We start from the raw sequence: 26,131 nt of genomic DNA, 5'->3' as shown, positions 1-26,131 counted from the left end.
GTGTGTGTGTGTGTGTGTGTGTGTGCACTGCTGTCTTTCCTAGATCACCCATCTGCACAGCTGTGAGATGTGAAATCCTAAGATGGGGTCACGGTGCGTGGAGATCTCTAACCTCGCCCCATTTTCAGCTGTGTGTTCAGCTCAGGCTGAATCACTCCACACAGCGCCGGCGCTCTGGGCCTGGGCTCATCTATGAGGGGCAAGTTGACATACTGCGAATCCCACCGCTCAAAACATTTGCCAAACAACATCATGTTCCACAGAAGTAAACAAATAGCTGCAGATGGGCGACTCCAGCCTGATGAGCAGAAGCCATACACACCAGCAGTGTTATTAAGAGTGAAAACGTGCAACAGTGCATCAGTCTGAACTTGCAACTGCATCTGTTTTGAAATGCAAATCGAATGCTAAATGATTTGTATATGTATCAAAATATGTGCTCCATTTTTGCTCAGCATACGTGTGCAGTAACTAGTTAGGCTAGATTTTCTCAGTTCCATATAATTAAAAATGCATTAAATACGATGTTTTGTGAAAATTGATAAAACTAGCATTAGTCAACATACAGGCTAAAATATGTTGTGAGTGCACTGCGGTGAGTTGCAATAGTAGTTTAACATTCAGAGGCAGCGGGTTGAGAGTTTTTCAGACTATGTTATACATCTTTATGTATTAATGTCACATGCATAGACTCAAAAAATAAGATCTGGCTAGATGTTTACAAGTCAAATGCAAAAACATTATACTGATGAAGATATGCTGACAATAGTAGATAATGCACTTTGAATACTCTTTCAAGCTGTCTGAAATACAACCGCCTTTAAAAAATTCTTCCACATGTTGCATGCAATTACACGTTGTCTTCAAAGTCCTCAAAACATACATAGTGTAGCTTTAAGTAACATTTTGATGGATTTGTACATCTCTGAATATTTCAAATCATTATACTTTTTCTTGCTTTGTACCATTACCAATACTATATTGCTAGCAGCCCCAATATTGGCTTTTAAATACAACTGGTAAAAGAGAATACTGATAAAACACAGCAATTTCTGGATGTGTACGCATGCTAATACTTAACGCCAGCAAATGGACTTTAACTGAAGCAAGCATATCAGCGGCGTGGGATTATTTCATACTTGACTAAAGCTATTCATTGCTAAATCAAAGCCAGTATTTTGAGGTAAGAAATTCAATGCATTAAATTGAATTTAGCATTTAAAAATATACCATGGCAGAGAGCACTGTGACTTCCCATTGTTCTAAAACAAATATTCAAATATGAAGTTATCCAACCTGTAAATGCCATTCAAGCTTAACAAGTTTTATGTATGTCAGAACACTGTTCTCAGTGTGAAATACAGGGTGATTCAAAAAGATTCATCCGATTTCAAAATGTTTTATGTCACTTGTAAATCACCACAGAATAATGCAGTAAATTGTAAATGGATTAAGTCAGCATAAAGTTTATTATGTAATTTTACTCCACTTTAGTCATCCACACTGACTGCCTGAGTTTAGTTTTTTTTACGTAGGGTTAATTTCATACTGTTTTGTTGATGGGCTGTTTTAATAAGGAGTCTTCATCTTTTCTCATTTTAAAGCATTAGTGAGGTCAAAGAGTATTTATGTAGCACTTTTCACAACAGCCGTTGTCACAAAGCAGCTTTACAGAAAATCCAGGTCCAAGCCCCAGTGAGCAAGCCAAGAGCAACAGTAGCAAGGAAAAACTCCCTAAGAGCAAGAAGAAGACACCTTGAGAGGAACCAGGACCCAAAAAGGGAACCCATCCTCCTCTGGTCGACACCTGATAGCAAAACAATAACATGACAAGAGCGATATTAATAGAGGATAAAACTGTACAATTAATATATGACATTGAAAAAAAGGAAACCAGCCTGTCATTGGACAGAAGTATTTAGATTAACCAGTGTTAACCAGTGACTAGTGTTAGAGGCCCATGAGAGTAACTGAGAAACAGATCCATGAAAATCAGTCACTGTTACCAGTGAAAACCAGTGACTACAGTTAGGAGCGTATCACAGTGAAAAGGAGAGTCACATCCTTAAACAGGACTGAGTATTGTTAGAAACCTATAATGATGATCTGTTAGTATGAATGTGAGAAGAGCTCAGTGTATTGTGAGGCAGGTGGCACAGTGTCTATGATTAAATAGTGTGAGGCTCAGTATCATCAGGAGAGTGAGTGGCATGCAGGTTAGGCTGTATTGCATAAAATGTACCTTTATTTTAGACCCAAAGGTCCCAAAAAATGAAAAAAAAGGGGCACCTAATAAGCTAGCACTGATGTTTTATACTCTCATTTTGTGTGTGTGTGTGTATATATATATATATATATATATATATATATATATATATATATATATATATAAAAGATAAGCTAAGAAGAATACACTCTTTTTTTGCACTCTCAAGAACAAATGAATAATAAATAGAACAGAGGTGGAGTGGAACTGATGAAATCAGTGCCAGTAAAGAGCAGTAGTGGTGTTCTAGTTCTAGTGGTGTATATATATATATATATATATATATATATATATATATATATATATATATATATATATATATATACTGCTTATTCCACTCATCACTTCATTTATAATCTCCGAAAGGTGTTTTAGAGCTGCCAGACACTCAAATGTGTAGTATCCCAGTAGCTACAACACCGCTAAGCCTTCAGGGCGGCCAGCCCAAAGCTTTTTTTCAGCATGATTCTCTCACCCCTACTCTAGATGATATTCACCTGTATTTAAGACTGTGTCGTAGTGGATGGTTAACATGGTTGTGTCTGAGGAGAGTCTTTTAATCACAGCTCCAGCGATTACATTTGAGCCGAGATAAAAATATAACCGGGCCTGTAATGGGTGTGTGGGAAATCTCGCGATGCAAAGCGGGATCAGCCTGCTGGGGGCGACAGAGCTCTGTTTATGTTTGGCTTCAGTTTGAGCGCTTTGAGCGGCTTCTGCCTTCTGCTCGTGTTAATCTCCTCTGCGCTGTTCCTCGCCATGTCCTCTGAGGGGAAATACTCATCCGTAGATTTCGAAATATTCGGCGATGTTCAGGGTAGGTGGGCGAGACTTCAGCTCGCGGGCTCCGCCTCCAAAAATAGAAGCAGTGCTCCGCTTGCTGGGCTGAGGTGGCCGCCGGTGACTGCAGGGTCAGTTTAGGTTAGTTTTGGTTAAGTGGGGCTCTTGAGTTTAACGGCTGCTGTGCTTCGCTGCTGGTTGTGCTGAGAGCTCAACATGGTCTAATGTTTCTCAGTAATGTCACGTCACCAACGAGGAGTTGGATGCATGTTTAAAAAAAACAAAACGCACCCAAAACATGACGATAAGACAAGACTGAAGTTGGCTGCTTATTCAGATTTTCCATTCCACCTTAAATGGTGAAGCAGATACTTTCAGACGCCCGTATAAAAGTCAAATAAGAAGCTTTGGCTTCGTATTCAGCACACGCTCTGCTACATCTACGCAAGTTCGTATTCAGCACATAGACCAGCTGAAGTGTGGCCGTTATAGCCAAACATTTCAATACACAAGTCCGACCAGTCAAAATATAAGTAAGAATAAGAATTATAGATACCTGTCATTTAATTTAATGTAGTGAAATATATATTTTCGCGTGTAAAAATGATATTGTGCTAGTCAAAATTGAATTACAAATCTACTTAATGTAATCACAGATATCAACATATACCTTTTTACTTGTACCACCAAATATTACAGATCTCTATTATGAAAACGTTACTTGTTGATAGATAATTATTAGTCAAATTGGTGTTCTGACTAATTTCAGACAGAATTAATGTAAAACTGACTAGTCAGAGCTCATGTTCATCAGATGCTGATCTGTTAGAAGACAACACACCTCTTTTCTCTGTCACATGCTTAGTGCAGATTTATTAGACTGTATTTCAGAATAAAAGTCCCTCATGGTGTAAGGCTTGTTACTACCATGAAGTTTGCTGAATGAAATTTAACAGGGTTAAAGCCCTGTTATCCCACATGCAGCAGTCTATTTTTGCGCTCAGTAACTTTGACATTTGCACAGTGCGCATGTCTGCTGGACGAGGCAACCCTCTCGCTAGCATGCTTTGCCTTTCACATTGATCTGTTAATTGATATTTACATTTATGGCATTTTGATCATTTTTACACAAGTAGGCGAAGGTAGTGTTTGGAATCTTGCCCAAGGACTCATTATTATTGGTAGTATTATTATAGTGTAGGGTGTTTACCCAGGTGGGGGATTGAACCCTTGTCTACAGCATAGAAGGCAGAGGTGTTAACCACTACACTACACCAACCACCATATATGCCACCACCATACATATAGTAATGTATTTTTCATGGCTTTGCAAAATTGCATACCTGCTAATGCATGTTTAGGGTATTTTGTTAAATTGTGGTTAAATTTTCAATTTTATAGTTCATTGGCTCCGAAGTTAAAGGTTTTAACCTGAACTATGCCAGAAAAAAAAAAGGGATTTGAATAGGCCTAGTTTTCACTGGAACTGGAAGAAGCATCCTATCCTTAATAACTGTTCATTTACACTGGTGCGTCCATTATGCACACTTAATAACAGGTCAGATCAGAAGTTAACCTAGTTTTAAAACTCTGTGATGCAGCATAACTAGATCTAAAATAAAACCTAAGTAACAAAATCAAAATTGCCACAAAATCAGCAACTTAACTGTTTTATTTCAAACTTGGGGTCCAACAAAATTGTAAATCTCTAAAACTATCTGTAAAGATATGCAGACTGCTTCTAAAACATTAGTGAAAGAATGGGTCGCTCTCAGGAGCTCAGTGAATTCCAGCGTGGTACCGTGACAGGATGCCATGTATGCAACAAGACCAGTCGTGTGTATGTGTGTGTGTGTGTCAGTGGTGGACAGTAACAAAGTAAATGTAATTCACTACTGTACTTAATTTGTTTTTTCGTGTATCTGTACTTTACTTAAGTTTTTCCATTTTGGGCGACTTTTTACTTTCACTCCACTACATTTCAAAGCCAAATATCTGACTTTTTTCTCCACTACAATTTGAGAAATCTGTCGTTCCTTTTGGTTTCTGTGTGTATAAAAAGGTAACATGTCAAAACAAAAGAAGTAAGAACACCAATCAGGGCACAGCGTTCACTTTGTTTAGAGCTTGGTTTGACCTGTTGGTCATACCAACCCAGTGCAAGCACGTCAGCACAGCAGCATAAAAATACATACGTCTACCTACATGATGGAATTAACCTAACTTTGTGTAAATAGACCACAATATAGAAATATGTCCACATATGCAGTCGTGACTGGCATGTTTCTTTTTTTCTGAATTCATACAAACACTTTCATATTAAAGTAAATTATTTTGGGTTAGTTTATGTTTATGAACAGAGACCAACAGATCTATATAGTAAAGGAAAACTTATTTGTGATCCTGAGTTTTAAGCAAGTTTTTATTCAACTTGTAACTAATTTACAAAGTAATCTTAAACTGAAACTTTGCTTGTTTGTAAAAGTGATTTCAGAGCCACTCGGTTCTCCCTGATGGAAACTGTTTACCTTCAGTGTTTTGTGCTTATGATCATTTTAATAGATGTCAGCGTCACTAATTAATGACGTTCTATTAAAAGACTGGTTTACCAAGAGAGACACTGGAGGATTTTCACCTAAAATGAGTTCATGAAGCGAGTCTTGTTACAAAAATGATAACAGTTGAGGTCTAGAGTAAGGACTTCTACTTTTACTGGAGTAATATTTTACCTTGGGTATCTCTACTTTAACTCAAGTACATGATTTGTGTACTTCATCCACCACTGGTGGGTGTGTGTGTGTGTGTGTGTGTGTGTGTGTGTGTCTTTATCTGTTATTTGATATCTATGTATCTTCGTGTATTAAATGTATTACATTTTCTTTCTGTGTTTCAGGTGTGTGCTTCAGAATGGTAAGAATATATTTAATCTATACTAAACTGAAGTACAGTAAAGTCATTGTTGTACAGTCTTACTTTTACCACTACCCTGGAATAGTACAGCAGCATGAAAACTATATTTAAAGAAAGAGCTTTGTATATATAATATTTACACAAAGCTGGGTTCACTTTTCTGTTCTACTTTTAAGAAGAATATATTTGAATAGGTGTTTCTTCTTTCATTAAAGCTCAGGTTGTGCTGGGTGGATTGATAAAATTCAGTATTACAGTAATTTCTCAATATGTCACAGTATCAGTTTAATCGGTTTAGTTTACTCATACCTTCCCCTGTACCAGGCCTGCCCAAACTTTTTATCTTGGGGGCCAAAGTGCAATGTGTTTGGTGATTCAAGGACCAAAACCACAAAACAATATACAAGAAGAGAGAGGTTTCAAATAGAGCTTTTAAAATGCTGGGTTTTTTTTAAGTTTTGCTATATCTTGCTACAAAAGTTTTTCTTGTTCTCGCACTGGGTGGGGGGGTGGGATTAGGGTAACTTTAGGGTAGGACAAATTAAACATCCTCACGGGCCAACTTAGGCCTGCTGGAAACCCTTTGGGCAGCCCTGCACTGTGTGAGTAGAATGTCTTATGAACATGACATAGCTTGTTTTTGTTGGACTGTTTTATTGTTTTCTTTTATTAATATTACACCAGAGGGATCCTCATGCAGTAATGTAATTGTTAACCAGACAGAAAGAACATTTCCAGAAAGAAAACATGCTATTTATTCATTTGTATATGGATTTTTTTACCTTTTCTTTCTTAACAATCCGAAACACCCAACACATTACATACTGTTCACTGTCAGGTGAGCAATGCAAACAAAATGGAATTAAATTATAGACATTTTTATGGATATAATAGCCATTCTGTATCACTTATATCACAAAAATATTGCTAAAACTGAACAGCAATATTAGTGTCAGTATCACATTTTACTGATATGTAAGATATATTGTCCAGCTTGAATGTTTAGTCTTTAAATTGGCTGAAAGAGTGAGAAAGTGTAAGAGTCTCTGGGGCTGTGTGCCTGTGCTGTGTGCAGTATACAGAGGATCAAGGGAAGAAGCTGGGGGTGAACGGCTGGGTGAAGAACACCAGACAGGGCACTGTGATCGGGCAGGTGCAGGGGCCTCGGGACAAAGTCGATGAGATGTGAGTACACATGTTCCTTTATGATACTTGTTGACATGGATTTTCTAACCGGTTCCAGCCTGACTTCATTTAGGAAGCAAAAGAATGTGCATTTCAGAACTAACTTTGGTGGCAGGCTTTTTTATGCAGATGTAATTAAGTTATATCATTAAATTAACAGTTAAAGTATGTTTTCTTAATGATGGTAAAAAATCTGTAAAATTATAGTCATTTAATTTTTTTGGAATCCTGCATTTCAGTAGTTTCACTAGTTTGCCCAGTTATTCTGACAGCATTTTCCATAATAATAACAGTAACAACCATCAAAATAATGCAGATGTCTGTGAAATAAAGGTGATCATTTGTTTTTGTGCATTAAAAATGCATTGTTTTTCTGTAAATGAACAAATTATTAAATCTACAATGTATGTATGGTTTATTTACATGCATCAGAAAAACAGGTTTTGACATTTGAATTTTACAGCATTTTGACAGTGATTTTTTTTGCAGTGTATATAAGAGAATAGAGTCTTTATATGTCTTTATAACACTGTGTATTTCTCAGTAAAATGCCCATAAGCCACTTTTCAAGCTTGGATTTTCATGCGATACCCTTTATGACCAGCAGAGGGTGCCACCGATTAACTCTTTGTGCCATGGAACACTCTAGAATCCAGTGGTCTTCTGTCACCCTCTCCATGCACTGTGTTTAAACTGAAACACACTCAGAAACGTTCAGAGAGATGAGTTAGGAACAAAAATGCACATTCATGGGTCACATTTTGCTGTTCACACAGCACTGATTTGAAGGAACAGTTCAGTCAGAAATGCAAATGTTGCTAACAATGAATAAAAGTAAAATGCAAGTAATATAATACTATAATACTACCATTCATTCTTAGCATATCTGATGATACTCGTGATGAAATACGTGGCCCTGCTGTCACAGGCTGATATAATTTGTTTTGACACAAATAGGTTTATGATCCGTTGTGATTCCTTATGATCCGACCTTGCAATTTTGTGCTGGTGGAAGCCTGTGGCCTCAGCTATGAAGCTGTCCTGGGTGGCTACTCTGGCCTGGGCTGTTTTGTTTGTGCTGGGTGGGTGGGTGTGTCCCACTCTGCAGTCCCAGACGCAGGGCAGGGCCAGGAGAGATGATGTCATGAAGTGAGCCTGGGCAGGGGCGGCTCACAGGGGCTGAGAGCGTATGACATCACAGCTCTCCACCAAGTCCCAAATGTGAACCAGACGTTATAGAAAAAGAGAGAGAGAGAGAGAGAGAGAGAGAGAGAGAGAGTGGCGGGGGATAGAGAAAAAAGGTGGGGGGGGGGGTGGAGAGAGAGAGAGAGAGAGAGAGAGAGACCCACCCATTTCCAGATGGATGAGATCGCCTCTCGCTAGGGCTGATTTCATCTTTAAGAGCATGTGTGTTTGCACGCTTGAGTGAGTGGGTGGGTTTGAATGGGGCACTGGGGGCATATATTTTCACGTATGTTTATTTTTATGTGGATTATTATACAGCAGACGACACACTGAGTGGTTGAAAAGCATCCTGCACATGTTATTTGTGACAACAACATTTCCATAAGTTTGTTCTTACACCTGCTCTTTATTAATAGGGAGTTTATCCCCCTTTGCTGTAGTAATAGCCTCTACTATATGCATTCAGGATATGTTTACTTTATTATAACTTCATTTAGCTTTTTCAGTCTCATTTTAGAATCATCTACAGCTCTGTTCATACTTCAGTTTTCTCCCGACAGCAGCGATACACAATAATAAGTAGTTATACATATAATATTCTCTCTCTCTTGCTCGCTCTCTCTCTCTCTCTCTCTCTCTGTCTGTCTGTCTGTCTGTCTGTCTGTCTCTCTCTCTCTCTCTCTCTCTCTCTCTCTTCCTATATACAGTCCCTGACAGAAGTTCTGTCGCTTATCCATGTTGTGGAAACAAAAGCTTATAACCTGACTTTAAATTCATCCATTGGTTTTAGAAATGACTCCTATGAAAGCTGAAACCCTCCCAAATGAGGTTTAATTTACGAAAATAAATTTGCTTCACTGCAGAAATATTGATCATTTAATGAACACAGAAAGGTCAGATTTTGGCCAGGCAAAAGTTTTGTCGCCCACAGAAAGAAATATGAAAATCAAAAAAAGAATTTACTTCAAATACAAAGATATGTTTCATAACATTGGTGAATGAAGTTGCAGTGCTATTAGAGCCATATTTAATAAAAAGGACTGCATCCATGTGGTTCGACAATGATTCATACAATTTATTGATGAAGTCATCAGGAATAGCAAAGAATGCAGTCTTACATGCCTCCCAGAGTTCATCAAGATTCTTTGGTTTTGTCTTCCAAGCTTCCTCTTTCATCCTACCCAAACATGCTCAATGATGTTGATGTCTGGTGACTGGGCTGGCCAGTCCTGGAGCACCTTGATCTTCTTTGCCTTGAGGAACTTTTATGTAGAGATGGATGTATGAGATGGAGCACCATCCTGCTGCAAAATTTGACCCGTTTTATGATTGGGAATGTAAGAGGTAGCTAATACTTCTTGATATTTTAGGCTATTGATATTGCCTTCCACCTTGCAAGTGTTTTGCACACCCCCATACAGTGTAACCCCAGACCATGATCTTTCCACCACCAAACTTAACTGTTTTCTGGGTGAATCTTGGATCCATACGGGCTCCAGTAGGTCTCCTGCAGTATTTGCGGCGGCTGTGGTGTAATTCAACTGAAGATTCATCTGAGAAATCTTCTGCCACTTTTCCAGCGTCCATCTGTTTAGCAGGCTGTGGGCCTTGGCAAATGGCACACAGTTTTTTAACTGCCTTTTGTTTAGTGCTGGCTTCTGGGCACTGATTCGACCATGGAGGCCATTTCGAGACAGAATCCTACAAACTGTTCTAGTTGACACAAGGACTTGAGGTGACCAGGCTGAGAGGGGCTGGCTTTGGATTTTCTAACCAACAAACGTTCCTCCTGAGCAGTTGTCTTGTGGGGTCTACCGGACCTGGGCTTGTCAAAAACATCTCCAGTCTCTTCAAATCTTTTTTTCATTCTTTGTACTTGACGCTGAGACACATTAAAGGTGCCAGCCACCTCTGCAGTGAATCTGGTCTTCAGCCTTTTGATAATCAAGACTTTGGTCGCAGGGTGGATTTTGTGGCATGTTGTCAAAGGTCAAGTTGCAGTTCAAGTGAAGGTCTGAGGTGCTGGGGTTCTTTTTATACACACCCACTAATTTACCGATCAATCAGTGAGCACAGGTGAGGCTGTGAACCAGGATTGGGTGCATTATATGACAAGGCGACAAAACTTTTGTCTTGCCAAAATCTGACCTTTCTGTGTTCATTAAATGATCAATATTTCTGCAGTGAAGCAAATTTATTTTCATAAATTAAACCTCATTTGGGAGGGTTTCAGCTTTCATAGGAGTCATTTCTAAAACCAATGGATGAATTTAAAGTCAGGTTATAAGCTTTTGTTTCCACAACATGGATAAGCAACAGAACTTCTGTCAGGGTCTATATATATATATATATATATATATATATATATATATATATATACACACAGAGTGTGTGTGTGTGTGTGTTTATTTGTTATTGTTACGGATTTGAACTAGCCTTCTTTTTTACAAGTCTTTTAATTTAATGCATTGATCATCCTGAATTGGTTAAAAGTCAGAGTTTATCATCCATTTCATATTTTAAAATTGGACTTCAATCCTTTCAATCAAGACTACAATCCTTTCACTTTGAAAGACCTAATGCCGTAATTATTTTTATTTTGTTTAAATAAATGATTGAACATTCCATTTTGTCACTACCATTACAATAACAGCTCTTCTGAAACTTTACCAAAAGTTCCAGTGGTGACTGTTTTCTTAGTGACAATTTTAAGACTGAGTTTAAAACTCAAAAACACTAGCAAGTGCATGACTAGCAAACACGGCTTTGAACAGCACATCATAATATTTTTCCTTGAAACATAAAGTTTAATTAATTGCAGAAATATGATAATAAATAAGAAAGTATGTCTGTAATGACTTCTTCATGTTACATGCTGTTTTTCAGACTTTAAGATATATTTACAATGGGATCTAACTGCTCACCATGTGGTCATGAGGGACAGGGATGCAGCCTCACTTCCTGCTCTAAAATGCAGGGGTGTGGTTAAAATAAGGCTCCACCTGTGGGCTAAAATTCTGTTTTTCGGTAGTGACATTAAAACGTAGAACAAACTTTTAAAATGTTTTTAATAAAAAATTAAGATAAAAAAAATAGCTAAATCTAGATCTTTCAACTTAACCTGAAAAGAAATAAAAAGATATTTAAACAACTTAGAAAAAAATGTAAATATTATTTTCACAAGTGTAAATTTAGGGGTTAGGGTTTGGGACAGCCACCTTTTGATAGAAAGTACCCTATGAATAATGATTTTGAATATATTTAGCTCATTACCTGTTAAATAGAACAGTATATAAACCTTGTAAATATCTAAGATCTGAATACTTACAGATAAATATATAAAATTGTCGTTATATGCCAAGTTTTAGTCTAAAATGATGAACAGAGTTATAGAGGGTTCTAAAATGATATTCCAAAAGTGATCAGATCTCAAGGCAGTTGACATAAATGAATAAATAGAACATTACAGTATGTATTTCATCATTGAATCATTTACTGTTCACAGAATTCTTGAAATATTGAACAAAACATTTAAGAATACCTTTTCTTATTGTATGCAAAATAACAGAAAATCATTAATATGGCAAATGACTCCAAACTTTGTAACAGCTTCATTTACCAGAGCTTCTCTAGAGCTGTGCGTGGACGTGAACCTAAACTGATCATGTTTGATAAAATTGGCTCAAATGTTTTTTTAGGTTTCAGTCTTTAGTCGCACTCTTGGCTCAGCTGTACAGTTGGCCTCACAACCCAAATAACACTGGAATGACTTCTAGACACTCATGAGCTCAGTGGAGTGTGTGTGAGTTCGCCTGGATACAGAGGCAGATGGCTTGGTTATTATTGCAGTGGAAAGCTTTTCTTCATCCTCCACCTCCTCCCTCCTCTTCGCTCCGGCTCATGTAGTGGAGATGCGAGAGAACAGAAATGTGTTTGCTCATTAAATATTTAGACAGACAGAGACGGCTGGATGGGAAACCTTTTCTCCCCACCCCCTTCAACATTACCTTCCTGTCTTCTACCGTCTACCAGCTATTACTGCTTTATTCTCTCTTTTCTCCTGTTTCTCAATTTGTTCCCTTACAAAAACAGAACTGCAGTAATACTATAAGAATCTATAAGATTTTTAAACAGATGTACTTCTAGAATACTGGACAAAAGTCAGAGACCACCCTTTTCTTTTTTTTATTTCAGATTAAATCGGCCAAGCGCAAGTTATTAATTTTTCAGCGTCAGAGAAAAAAACAGAAAACATATTTACACACAGATATAACATCACGTTTGTATTCTTTCAGTCTGTACTGTGTCCACTCTTTACCTTTATTACAGCTTCTTTTCTTTTCAGGAGACTCACTTTCAGGTTTTCAAAGAAATCCGTAGGGATGTTTTTCCACACCTCCGAAGTTCAGTCTTAGAAGTTGGCTACATTTTTTGCTTTTCACAATCCAAATAATCCAAACACACTCAGTGATGTTGAGGTCTGGACTCTGGGATGGTGAACCTCAGCAGCTTCATTGTTTGCTTTGCAAATGTTCTTGTTTTTCATCTTCTTTTCTCAGTGGTGGCTTCTTGACAGCTACACATCCTTTCAGACTTTTATCACGGAGTCGCCTTCTCACAGTGGAAGGATGGACAGAAACACCTGTGGATGCTTTCAGATATGAAGCAGCTTGGTTTTCTTCTCTGTCTCAATGATGAAAGCTGTTTCTCTGATGGGGACAGTTTTGGTGGTCTTGAACTTTCATTAAGAGTCCTGTTTTCTACTCATGAAGTTTTCTGCTTAGAAATATCTCCAGAAAAATGAAAAACTTGTACTTAATGGCTGTTTAGTTTGGTGAAGGAAAGGTGAAAACTTTTTTGGTGGTCTACCACAGGGTTGCACAACTCCAGTCCTGCATGTCATGTGACCAGCACAGTTTGGTGGTCCCCCTACTCAAACACACCCATCTAACCTGGCAAGTCACAGATGAGTTGCATCATGTGTATTTCAGCAGAGAATTCACCAAACTGTCCTGGACACCAGAGTTGTGCACCCCTGTCTGTTACAGGCCTTGCACGGTTGTTAGGAGTCTCATTTTCTTTTGGCTTCCAATATTTTTCTCCACTCCAGCTTAATTCAAAAACTGTTTTTCCACCTTAACTTCCCCCCTGCCTATGCAAGCAAATTATTTTATATCTAATTTCCTCAGAAAACTCTCCTGGAAAATAAATATGTTGTACTTAATGGCTGTTTTGACAAGAAATCAAATAAGTAAAGGGTGGTCTCTGACTTTTCACATTACTGTGTAATAGCATAGTGTAAATGAATATATTCGGCTGTGTGTCATGTCTATCATACTTAGATTGTATCCTGTAGTAAACTGTTGTAATAGTCTGAATTTACTGTACGACTCTTCTATTACTATAGATATACACTGCTCAAAAAAATAAAGGGAACACTCTTATAACACATCCTAGGTCTGAATGAATGAAATATTCTCATTGAATACTTTGTTCTGTACAAAGTTGAATGTGCTGACAACAAAATCACACAAAAATCATCAATGGAAATCAAATTTATTAACCAATGGAGGCCTGGATTTGGAGTCACACACAAAATTAAAGTGGAAAAACACACTACAGGCTGATCAAACTTTGATGTGATGTCCTTAAAACAAGTCAAAATGAGGCTCAGTATTGTGTGTGGCCTCCACGTGCCTGTATGACCTCCCTACAACGCCTGGTCATGCTCCTGATGAGGTGGCAGATGGTCTCCTGAGGGATCTCCTCCCAGACCTGGACTAAAGCATCCTCCAACTCCTGGACAGTCTGTGGTGCAACGTGGCGTTGGTGGATGGAGCGAGACATGACATGTGCTCAATTGGATTCAGGTCTGGGGAACCGGCGGGCTAGTCCGTAGCTTCAATGCCTTCATCTTGCAGGAACTGTTGACACACTCCAGCCACATGAGGTCTACCATTGTCCTGCATTAGGAGGAACCCAGGGCCAACCGCACCAGCATATGTACTGAGAAGTGGTCTGTGGTCTCCACCTGCAGAACCACTCCTTTATTGAGTGTGTCTTGCTAATTGCCAATAATTTCCACCTGTTGTCTGTTCCATTTGCACAACAGCTGTGAAATTGATTGTCAATCAGTGTTGCTTCCTAACTGGACAGTTTGATTTCACAGAAGTTTGATTTACTTGGAGCTATATTGTGTTGTTTAAGTGTTCCCTTTATTTTTTTGAGCAGTGTATATTTCATAAGGGTTGTTCTACATGCTCTCTGTCTTCAAACCAGCTCTTGTCTGTTTCTCTCTGTTCGTGTTTTGTGTGCGAGCCCTTCATTTGGCACTGAGAAGTGTGTGATTTCTCCATAACCTTTTGTGTGGAAATGTATGTGTCAGAACAGTGACGAGAGCAGTGGTCCCAAAGGCCCCTCATCTGACAATATGCTACACACCCATTTTAGAGGCACAAGGGTGGAACTCTTAAACTGATGGGTCGCCCAAAAGTCTAATTTACACAGATTTCCCCTCACACCAAATGTAGTTCATCAGCCAAGACTTCTCAAGTTTGCTTCTTCAGTCTTGCGCCAGAGCTACAAAGCTAATGAAGCTAACAATGAATGGAGGCTTAGGCACCTGTTAGCAGCACCAAACCACAGGCCTGAATTGCCACTCACTGCAAACTTGCCTCAAAATGGACAGAAGGACAAAATGAAGGCTTTGAGATGGACACACTACGTTACTGTTTTTAGCTATGTAATATACTTTTGAACATTCTTATAGATGCTGTACAGTTACTCGTCAAAAGCATGCAGACACAATTATTTTTACACATGCAAATAATAAGCAGCAGGCTACTCAGAGGCTCTCAGGCACAGTGATGACACATTTCAGACTGGTTAAGCAAATATTGTTTACATATTACTTTTTTCGCGGAAAAAGATTGAGTCTAATAGTGATCCACACGTATTTTGTCACTGTCAGAGCATTATATTATAATTAAAATTAAAGTATATTATGAGTATAATTAAAGTATTATATGTCCAAAAAAGCAAAAGGAAAGTATTTGAGTAATAGAGTTTGCTGAGCAGCTCACCATGGTTTGACGCAATGTGATGATTTAGGTAGCACTGTGGACACTTCATGAATCAAAATGCTAGTTAGAGACCAACCTGTTAGCTGCATTAGCCTTGTAGCCACAGTCTAAAACTAAACAAGCAGAACACAGTTTTTATCCCAGTGACAAGCCAAGGCTGGACCGCCTCTGACCTCATTGTTCACGCTGTATTAAAAATCACCTGGCCAACATCCACTGGTGTTTTCAACACGTGATTGACCAAACCCTCTGTCAGAGCTGCTCTATGATCAGTGGGGCGCCCTCGCTGATGGCTAACCTGTACGGTTTGTGGATAATCCCCCAGCTGGAGGAAATTCCTTCCTATCACTGCACTTCAATGTTATCAGACTTCCTCAACAGCAGAGCAAGGGCAGAACTCATTTCCTTTGGAACACAATGAGTCCATAAACACACAGGGCAGGTGTGTGTGAGAGAGAGAAAGGCTGAGAGGCTACTAGGAAAAGAGGAAGAGTCATTCACCGGGTGAAAGTAGTGGAAAGTTCTTTGTGGTTGTATTTAAAACTCAGTGTATGAGCTCTATGAAAACAAATGGCTGACAAACGTTTAATTAGGGGTGAAAAAATGAATATCATAAGACTTGAAGGTATTTTCACGATATTAAGTTTCACTTAAGGACGTGCACAGTGATTCAAGTACTGGCTCGACCGTTCTAGTTGCCAGTATTCAAATACAGGAAACAATATTTGGGTACTTGTTACATTTCATCAGATAAGGACAGAGAAAATAAACAGGCAAGCAAGTCAAAAAATACCTGTTTTCCATGAAAATGTTATACAGTTTTCCGAGCATGTGTAATGTAATAAGCTACTGCGAAGCACTCGTGCCATAAAGTGAGAGCATTGCCAAAGCTAAGTGTGTGACGGAGATGCAGAGATTGCGCGACTGCCCTGGTATGGCAGATGTTAGCTAGAGCTAATGAGAATGTTTTCCCTGACAAACTAACATGTTGGAACATTGTCCACTGAGTGAAAAGACCTTATGTAAGTTAACATTAAGTTGAGTTCTCACCGGCATCCAGCATTGAACTGGTTAGTTCAGTTAGCTCATTAGCTCCTCTGAAGAGGCAGCTCTCATCGAACAGGAAAACCTGCCAATTTCCCCTGGCAATATATTTGAATAGTAAACTTTAACCTCGAGTACTATCATCTAAGAAGTAAGACTGCTTTATTATTTATGCCCCATGTGTTGAACACAATGACACGTTCCTATTCAGCCCTGCAAAATAATTATAATTTTCTGTTATTATTCGCCCGTTTCACCCTGAGATGCACTACAGTCCCCAGCATGCACTGCAGCAAAGTGTGCATTCTGACCCTCTTCTCCCAGAAACCATATCAGGGCCAGCGGTTACACAAAACGAAAACATGCCTGGTGTCTAGTTCAAGCAAATAGGCAGTTTTAAAAACGACCTAAAATTATTTATTTTTATTTAGAATTATTTTTGAATAAGTATTCATTTCCTGTTGTACTGTTGTAGTTTCAGCATACAATACTGTGAAAGTCTTAGGCACCCAAGACACATTTTCAAAATTTCAAAATCTATTTATTTGTGTAGTATGTGTTTATTTGCTGAGTGTTAATATTCGAATAAACAAAATTTATAGAATAGTAATTAATAATGATTTTATATATACATATAAACAGGGATTTATCGATGTTAGTGTGTTTGTTTAACAATTTTCAAACCTCTCCTTGAGAAAGTCCACTATTATATGTAGTTAAAAAGCAGCTCCTGGTTTGACCAATCAGTGCTTCAGTAAATTGAGCTCATGATGTAATTGATGATATTAACAAGTCTTTGTGGCGGCTGTGAAGAAATTCTTGTTACTTTTTATTGTTTGTTTATTTGAATTATGAATATGACTTTATTCTCATGTATATTGTGATAAACTCACTGCTGAGGTAAATTGTTAAAAAATTTCCTTAGATGCCTAAAACTTTCGCACAGTACTGTATTTTGAATAAACAATACTGGGCAATATGGCAAAATGTTATGTAAAAATCAAATAAAAACACAGCTGATTTTCAGTATTCTAGGAGCACTGACTACACTCTGAAAAGTGCACTGTGACGTAATATATCACTATACCAATAACATATTATCATATTGCCCATCAAGTGCAACCATGGGTCCGGTCCTCCATTCTCAGTGCTCGTTTGATCACTTCCGTCTGCCATTCCTCTAAAGGACACAAATGGAATAACAAACCATCCCAGTGTGAAAGATAAACTGCTCATATTTTCTGCTCTCAGGGCTGGGTTTCCTCTTCTGAGTGGACTCCGCCCGATCAGTGATTTATATCAGTGACGTAACGCTGTCAGATCGAAAGCTAACAGCTGGGGTTTGGGTTTGTGATCTTGAGCAATTTTCAGATAACTCTGTGTGCACCACAGCTCTCTCTAATCCATCACACCCAGAGCACCTAAACACATTCACACATTCTTTCCTCATTGCTGCTTCCAGGGTATTAACTATGTGCTACCCAGTGATCTCTATATTTACTGACCCCTTGGTCACAACTTGTGCAGCCAGACAACACAAACTGATCGGCATGCACCAAAACTGAAGTTCAAAAAAAGATTAAAAGCCACAGAGACTTTTTTTAGCTTTTAAGCTAAATATTTGAAGTTGCATGCGACCTAGCATCATATTAGGATCATTTCATACATGTATCTGAAACAGTACTGTTTATATATTAATGAAAACGGTGATCCAAATGTTTTTCTTTGATGCTCATACAGAGAAGTATATGAAATGCATGATCTCTGTTTCTAATCAGCTTTTCTCTTGTGCATCTGTTTGAGTGCAACCCTTTTTCCTGATAGTGCCGTCAGCTGAGTGAATCAGAGGCAGTCATGCACAGGGCCTTACTGCACACACACAGCCAATAAGAGCCTGCATCTATGGCCCACCACGCAGGATAATGCATTTAGAGGTCCTCCGAGGAATAACTGCATGAGCAGTTCTGCCTGTCCATGCCCACTCTGAGAGAGAGAGAGAGAGAGAGAGAGAGAGAGAGAGAGAGATGCTTTCATGTGTAATCTGATTTCTTAGACTCCTGTGATGCGTTTACTGACTTAGCTGATATTGTTAGGTTTGCCTTCTATGCCTGCATTGATGAATGTGGAGAACTAGGGTCTTTGCTCAGCTTATGAAATAACTTTCCTACATTGTCAATAATGTCTAAATGGAATACAGTACTGAGCAATCTGAATACCCATTTGTTGTCATGCATTACACCACTACAGTACAATGCACTGAGTTGCTGTTTTTGTAGGTATCAGAATCAGAATCAGAATCACAATACTTTACTTAATTGCAGTTGTTACAGTTGCAACCATTTATGTAAAAGAATAAACACTTTAATAATTTAAAACAAAAAGAGAAATTTGCAATATGTACACAAGATTTAAGTTCTTATGAATACAATAAAGTGGCAGTGACTGATAATAAGTATTAAACATCTTGTAAAAAGCAGTTCAAATTATTGCACCTCTGAGTTATTGCACACATATTATTATTATTACACATATGAACAGTACTGTTAGGTATTGAGTTTTGCACAGATGAACCATACTATCACACACTGAGGGAGGAGTTACAGAGTTTGATGGCCACAGGTAAGAATGACTTCCTGTGGCGCTCTGTGGTGCATTCCGGTAGAATGAGTCTTGCACTGAATGAGCTCCTATATCTCATCACTGTGTTGTAGAGTGGGTGGGAGCCATAGTCCATAATGGCCTGCAGCTTAGACAGCATCCTCCTCTTCGACCTTGCAGATCAGTTTGTTGAGTCTGTTGGCATCTGCCACCCTCAGCCTGCTTCCCCAGCATGCAACAGCATAGAGGACAGCACTCGCCATCACAGACTCATAGAAGATCCTGAGCATAGTCCAGCAGATGTCGAAGGACCTCATGCGCCTCAGAAAACAGAGACGACTCTGGCCCTTCCTGTAGAGGGCGTCAGTGTTCTTAGCCCAGTCCAGTTTATCAATATACACTCCCAGATATTTGTAATCCTCCACAGTGTCCACACTCACTGCCCTGATGGACACAGGGGTCACCGGTGCCTTGTCCCTCCTCAGGTCCACCACCAGTTCCTTTGTCTTTATCACGTTGAGCTGCAGGTGGTTCAGCTCGCACTATGCAACAAAGTCCTTCATCGTCACCCTGTACTCATCCTCATCACCCCTGCTGATACATCCAAATACTGCAGAGTCATCAGAAAACTTCTGAAGAGGGCAAGTCTCTGTGCAGTAGCTGAAGTCCATGGAGTAGAGGGTGAAGAGGAAGGGAGAGAGGACAGTTCCTTGCGGGAATCCAATGTTTCTGACCACTCTGGCCGACACAATGTTAGCAGGCGTACATACTGTGATCTGCCAGTCAGGTAGTCAACAATCCAGGACACGAGGGGAGCATCTACTTGCATCACTGTCAGCTTATCACCCAGAAGAGCAGGCCAAATGGTGTTAAATGCACTGGAGAAGTCAAAAAACATGACCCTCACATTGCTGGCTGGCTTGTCCAGGTGAGCAGGCAGATGATGTCCTCAACTCCCAGGCGAGGCTGATAGGTGAACTGGAGGGGGTCCAGAAATGGCTGGACCATGGGCCAGAGCTGATTCAAGACGAGCCTCTCCATGGTCTTCATGACGAGGGACGTCAGTGCCACTGGGCTGTAGTCCATTTTATCCGAAACACCTGCCATATACAGTGAGGGGAAACAAGTATTCATACACTTTTGTTTTTGTCATGTAATTTTTCCAATGCATATATCCACCTCAATTCTACACACATAGAGACCCTTAGTCATCAAAGTCAGATTTGATCGCCTTTATGACTTTACTCTGCATCTGATTCTGATTTTAAGACATGGAAATGAGAGATTTGAGGACAAATAGCGAAATAGTGCATGAAATGAGCCAACGACTGTGCCCATAGGACCCATGTGTCAAACACAAGGCCCATAGGCAATGTCAGGCCTGGGGCACAATCCTGTCTGGCCCATAAAATTATTTTAATGTTCTATTAAACTTAGCCTGTTTCACAATGCACTGCACTACAATCCCCAGCATGCATTGTAATGTAATGCACAATCTAACCCTTCTCCCCCAGCAATCAATGGGAAAGCAGTCACACCAAAAAAAGAAAGGGTGTAGCTCAAGCAAATAGGCGAACAGGGTAGCCTGTATTTTACTCTTGCAGCTTTTGCTTATTTTGAATAAACAATGGTCATTTAGGGTCATGGCAACATGTTTAGTGAAAAATGAAAACAGATGTTCTCTGGCCCACAGATTTGCTTAGATTTTTTAATATGGCCCTTTTAGTGGTTAAGTTTGACACCCCTGCTGTAGAAGAAATCTGAAGACAAGCACTGAGTGTGCTGCTCTACCGACTGACCTTGCAGCACTGGTTTATATCAAGGTGCATGGAAAATAAGCACTTCCTCTTTTGTATTGAAATGCCTGAATGGTTTGTATTATTGTTTTTTTCTGTTTTTCTTCTTCTTTTTCAACTTTGAAGAAAAAGGGTCAATATATTTATTATAAATATGAATACAACTACATATATATATATATATATATATATATATATATATATATATATACACACACACACGTACATACATATATATATATATGTGTGTTTGTGTGTGTATGTAAAGGTTAAAAATAAAAGGAGCTTCTGAAAAGTCTTAGGAACATCATTATTAAACAACACTCAAATTAAAAATCTACAGTGCAGTAGCAATTGTAAAGCCCAAAGAACCATCATTAATCATCCTTGGACAGGTGTGCTATGCAAGTTTTCTCTCAGGCTAATGACACTGAATTTAAGAAGGAATCCATCAGTAACTTGAAAAGATCTGAACTTGATGATGTGAAAGCAGCAGGAGCAACAGTTACACAGAGAACACTAAGCAATGAACTCTACCGCAGACATCTCCGTACATACACCTCACGCAAAACTCCTCTTCTGAGAAAAGAAGCACATACTTGTGTCTGAAATACGCACATAAGTATTTAAACATATCAGAACTCTTTTGGAACAGTGGACTCAGGTCAGACAAAAAAATAGAACAGTAATTCAGCTTGTCATATTTGGAGAAAGGTTTGTGCCTGTGAGCCCAACAACACAAAACCTGCAGTGAAGGTGGGAGCATTATGATAAATGCTGCTTCTCTACAAACAGTACTGGGGCATTACACTTCACTGACGGGGCATAATTAAACCTCATCAGCCAAAAAGGGGGTAAGAAGATGGATGTTCCAACAAGACAACAATGGCAAACAGCCAAAATAATTTAAGAGGGTGAAGATTCTTGTCTAAACTCTAAAACTGATATGAATCCCACTGAAAATCTATAGAGATTTTTGAAATTGTGATCCTAATTTTTGGGAAGGCGATTTGCTAAGAGCAGTGGGCCAAAACTGAACTACAATGCTGCAAAAAGCTATTTACTTCTTACCATAGATGTCTCAAAGCTGTAATTGCCAACAGTGGCTGTGCAATGAAGCATTACAATTATAATTAATTTATTAATTTATTTATAAGTTATTAATTTGTGGTGTCTGAAATTTTTCTCCTATAACAATTTAGTTTATGAAAAAATCTTTTTTAGCCCATCTGCTGCTGCACCACATATTATTCCCCTCGTACCTCATCTATCCATAGAAAAGGGACCAATTTAGGACACCACTGATGTGCTGGGAATGATCCACCACTCAAATAATATCTGATCAGTGGTGGTCCTGTGGTGGGCTACAGTATGTCATCACAAACCTACAAGGTGTACTCTATTACTGATGAAATGGTCAGTTAATATAAGTTCAAGGTATCAGCAACTCTGTATAAAATTAGCTTCAATTAATCTCTCTGTCTCTCTCTCTCTCTCTCCCTCTCTCTCTCTCTCTCTCTCTTTTTTTTCTCTCTCTCGCTGTAGGAAACATTGGCTGAGACATGTGGGCAGTCCCAGCTCCCGTATTGACCGTGCCGAGTTCACCAACGAGAGGGACATTTCTAAGCTGGAGCTTCGCGGATTCAGCACTCGTTACTGAGCTCCTTAACCTTTCAGTTAGCAGCCATAAAGAATGCATTATACCTGCTGACTCAGTGCCTCACATTCATGACCAGACCATTTGGCACCCCTTGGTTTGGTACGTTTACTTAACTAATTATTTTCTCTTCCTATTTATTAGAATATTCAACCCCTCACAGCCTAAAGGCCCTGACGTTGGTGCTAATGTCAGTCACTCTCATAACTACATAAAATACATAGGTTTCGAATAATTTACAGTAGTTACTGTAAGCCTGGGGTTGACGGAGTTAGTGTATGCATTAATAAATGTAACAGAGGAGTATTTTTTACTTATTGTGTTGAATTTGTGACTTTAAATGTAACTTTTTTTTTCCTCTCCAAACTAAAGCCAATATGACTGGAGAGACTTGCCAGTCATTTGTTTATAATTGAAGCAGCTCTCAGTTCCCACCCTGAAATAAATCATTATGTTGAATCCAACATTCTAAACAAATCTGTTTTCATTTTTATACAGATGTTATGTCATTTTGACAGCACTGTTAGACAAAGCTGCGCATACCATTTAGACAGAGAAATGTTTTTTAAAGGAGACTCGCGCTAATGCTTTACAGTGTTTAAACAGGGCAGATCAGAACGCTCCCCAGAGATATGAACACTCGTCCTCTCCTCTCTGCCTTATCCGATTACAGCACAGAGGATTGTTTTCCTGCAAAGCATGTGACTAATATTGATGCCCGTAGTGCAGAGAACAAGGAGATGCATCTCTAACCAAAATGGATATGTGCTAATAATAATGATAATAATAATAATAATAAATGATGGGCATGTCCTTGCACTGTAATCATTATTATTATTAGTAAGTAGTAATAGTAATACTCTGTAATAATAATAATAATAATAATAATAATAATAAATCTTGACCGAAAAATAAAGTAAAAAAAATATATATTTTATATTGACCCTAGTAAATGTCCATAATAATAATGATAGTATTAATAATAATACTTATTATTTTTATTATCATTCTTGACCATAAAATAAATGTTTTACCCTAAAAGGAAATCTAAAGGAAGTCCATCGTTCATTACTGCATATTTTTTATAGTAGTAGTGTTATTGTTGTTGTTATATTGAACATAAAATTAAATATAAATAATAATAATAATCTTGAGTGTAAAAGTCAAATGAAATATTTTTATTTTGACCCTAAAAAGCAACATTATAGTAAATAAATCTTAAATTATATATCTCATTTTACGTATCATTATTATTATTAGTAGTAGTAGTAGTACTGTCGTTTCCTTTTATTTAGTATGTAATTACAAGCTGTCAAAGTATAAGCAGACCTGAGCTATATAGTCTCACTCTTTTTCAAGAGATGTTCACTTTATGGAAAATCCACCAATCACAGGCTTCCTTTGCTCTGTTGCTATGGCGGTTCTAACCCGCCCCTGTGTTCTTCTCTTAAGGTGGCTGGGCTTGAAGCTTATTCCGTTTGCTGCACTTTTCATTCAAACTTCATGAGAAATGTTTCTGTCATGGCCTCTTCTGAATGCCATCCGTAGGGTCACCCCCTGCTGAACGCTCACTGTAACCGTAGCAACAGACACAGACAATCTCCTCTGGGCCTCCTTTTCCCCCCAGCATGCTCGGCTGCAGCAAATCTGCATGCCCGCTGGCAGGGAGGCTGCAATCCTCTTAGCTGACAGTGGCGAGATTATATCAGAGGCTTACGGTGGGGCAGGAGGCAAGCGCTGGGCAAAAGCTGCTCTTTTTCCTCTGACCCAGGACCAGTCTGTGCTATCACAACCCCAATCTCAAACATCGTAGGAGAGAAGACAAATGTGTTCTCAGATCAGTGTAAAAGCTTGCAGCAGTTGAAGTCAGTGGCCTGTGCTGGAGAGCGGATGTGATATAAAATGCCAAAGCCCAGCACCCCCACTGGAATGTGCTTTGCTCTTTGTGTTTGGGCTCTCTATCTGTTGTCCAAATGCACTGTCATCACTGTGCTGCCCACTGCACATGACAGTCCTCTGTTCTTTCTTTAGTGCAGTAGTGGGTTTTTTAATCATCTGTTGCAAAATCTAAGACATATTTTTGAAGTATTTTGTTATTATGTAGTTTATGTAGTACTTAAAAGGTCAGTTCCATTTTATTTAAGTATTTATAATTGGGTTTTAAAGGGCTCATCTATGATGCACTAAAAGTGATGGACAAAAGTATTGGGACACCTACCTACAAGAGTTTTATGACATCCTATTCTAAATCCATTGGCATTAATATGGAGTTGGTTGCTGCTATAACAGCTTCCATTCTTCTGGGAAGCTTTCTACAAGATTTTGGAGTGTGTCTGTGGGAATTTTTGCCCATTCATCCAGAAGAGCATTTCTGAGGTCAGGGCGGACTAAAGGGTCTAGGTCAACCCCATAGCATTATCACTCCTCCACCAAACTTTACACTAGGAGCAATGCAGTCAGGCAAGTAATGTTCTCCTGGCATTCCCCAAACCCAGACTCGGCCATCAGACAGCCAGATAAAGAAGCGTGCTTCACCACTCCACAGAATATATTTCCACTGCTTCAGAGTCCGGGGGTGGCGTACTTTAGACTACTCCATCCAACGCTTGGAATTTTGCATTTTGATCTTAGGCTTGTGTGCAGCTGCTCAGCAGTGGAAACCCATTTCGTGAAGCTCCTAACACGTAGTTCTTTTGCTGATATGGCTTCCAGAGGCAATTCATGGCTACACTGTTGTTGCTCCTGGATGCTTCCATTTCACAATACATTTCACTTACAGTTGACAGGGGCAGATCTAGCAGGCCAAAATTTCACTTGTAACTGACTTGTGGCAGAGGTGGTGTCCTATGATAGTGCCATATTTGAAGTCAAAGAGCTCTTCAGTACAACCCATTCTGCAACCAGTGTTTGTCTATGGAGACTGCAAGAATATGTGCTTAATTTTATTATTTATTAGTAATGAGTGTGGCTAAAACACCTGAACTAATCATTTGGAGTGGTGTCCCAGTACTTTTGTACATACAGTGTATGTTTTGGTACTTGTGTTTGTGAGGTCCTGTTATGACATTACTGTGGAATTATCTTCCAGAACAGTCATAATTCAGTTTTACAGGATCATATTACATCCTTTCTTTTGAGTATCCAGAAGCCTCTTTTAATTAGTGAGTTCAGCCTCTTTAATAGGCCTATTACATGGAAAGTCAAATTGTCCTTTCTTTTTTAAATATCAGTTTGATGTACTATGTAAACATTGGTAAAAGTTTCCAAAAACATTTTTGGAATTCATTGGTTTTGTGATGTCAAAAAACACATTAACATATACTACCAGTCAAAACTTAAAGAACACCCCCATTTTTCCAGTTTTTATTCATTTTTAAGATTAAGTTCAGTGAATAACTTGAAATGGCATAAAGGTAAGCAGTAAACTTCATGGGGTAAGTTTAAATTGAAAGAAAACTGAAAAATAAGGTCAATTTTAGAGTTATAAAAAAGGCCTTTTTATGAAAAAATGCATTTTCTTAACAACTTACAGTTGTTCTGTAGCAATGCAAGTAAATGAAGCATTGAAAGTTGATGCAAACTAATATATATTGTATAAAAGCAGTGTTGGAAGAGATTGAGTTACTAG

At 38.7% G+C, this 26,131-nt stretch overlaps 1 protein-coding gene across 1 annotated transcript; it reads left to right on the top strand.

Moving 5' to 3' along the window:
- The first annotated feature begins 2,932 nt into the window (after positions 1 to 2,932).
- Positions 2,933 to 22,967, top strand: LOC108442070 (acylphosphatase-2). The gene is made up of 4 exons (XM_017721922.2): positions 2,933 to 3,083; positions 5,940 to 5,956; positions 7,032 to 7,141; positions 22,392 to 22,967. Exons 1-4 carry the CDS (start codon positions 2,948 to 2,950, stop codon positions 22,504 to 22,506), a joined length of 378 nt encoding a protein of 125 aa, XP_017577411.1. The 5' UTR covers positions 2,933 to 2,947; the 3' UTR covers positions 22,507 to 22,967.
- The last annotated feature ends 3,164 nt before the right edge of the window (positions 22,968 to 26,131 follow it).

This window comes from Pygocentrus nattereri, chromosome 15 (genome assembly GCF_015220715.1).
Source record: "Pygocentrus nattereri isolate fPygNat1 chromosome 15, fPygNat1.pri, whole genome shotgun sequence".
NCBI lineage: Eukaryota > Metazoa > Chordata > Actinopteri > Characiformes > Serrasalmidae > Pygocentrus > Pygocentrus nattereri.
This window is presented reverse-complemented; position numbering and strand designations above follow the sequence as displayed.

Excerpts from the sequence above, each read along its gene's own strand:
- LOC108442070 (XM_017721922.2), top strand. The coding sequence starts at position 2,948 with ATGTTTGGCTTCAGTTTGAGCGCTTTGAGCGGCTTCTGCCTTCTGCTC. Across the intron at positions 7,142-22,391 it reads CGGGACAAAGTCGATGAGAT|GAAACATTGGCTGAGACATG; the intron begins GTGAGTACACAT and ends CTCTCGCTGTAG.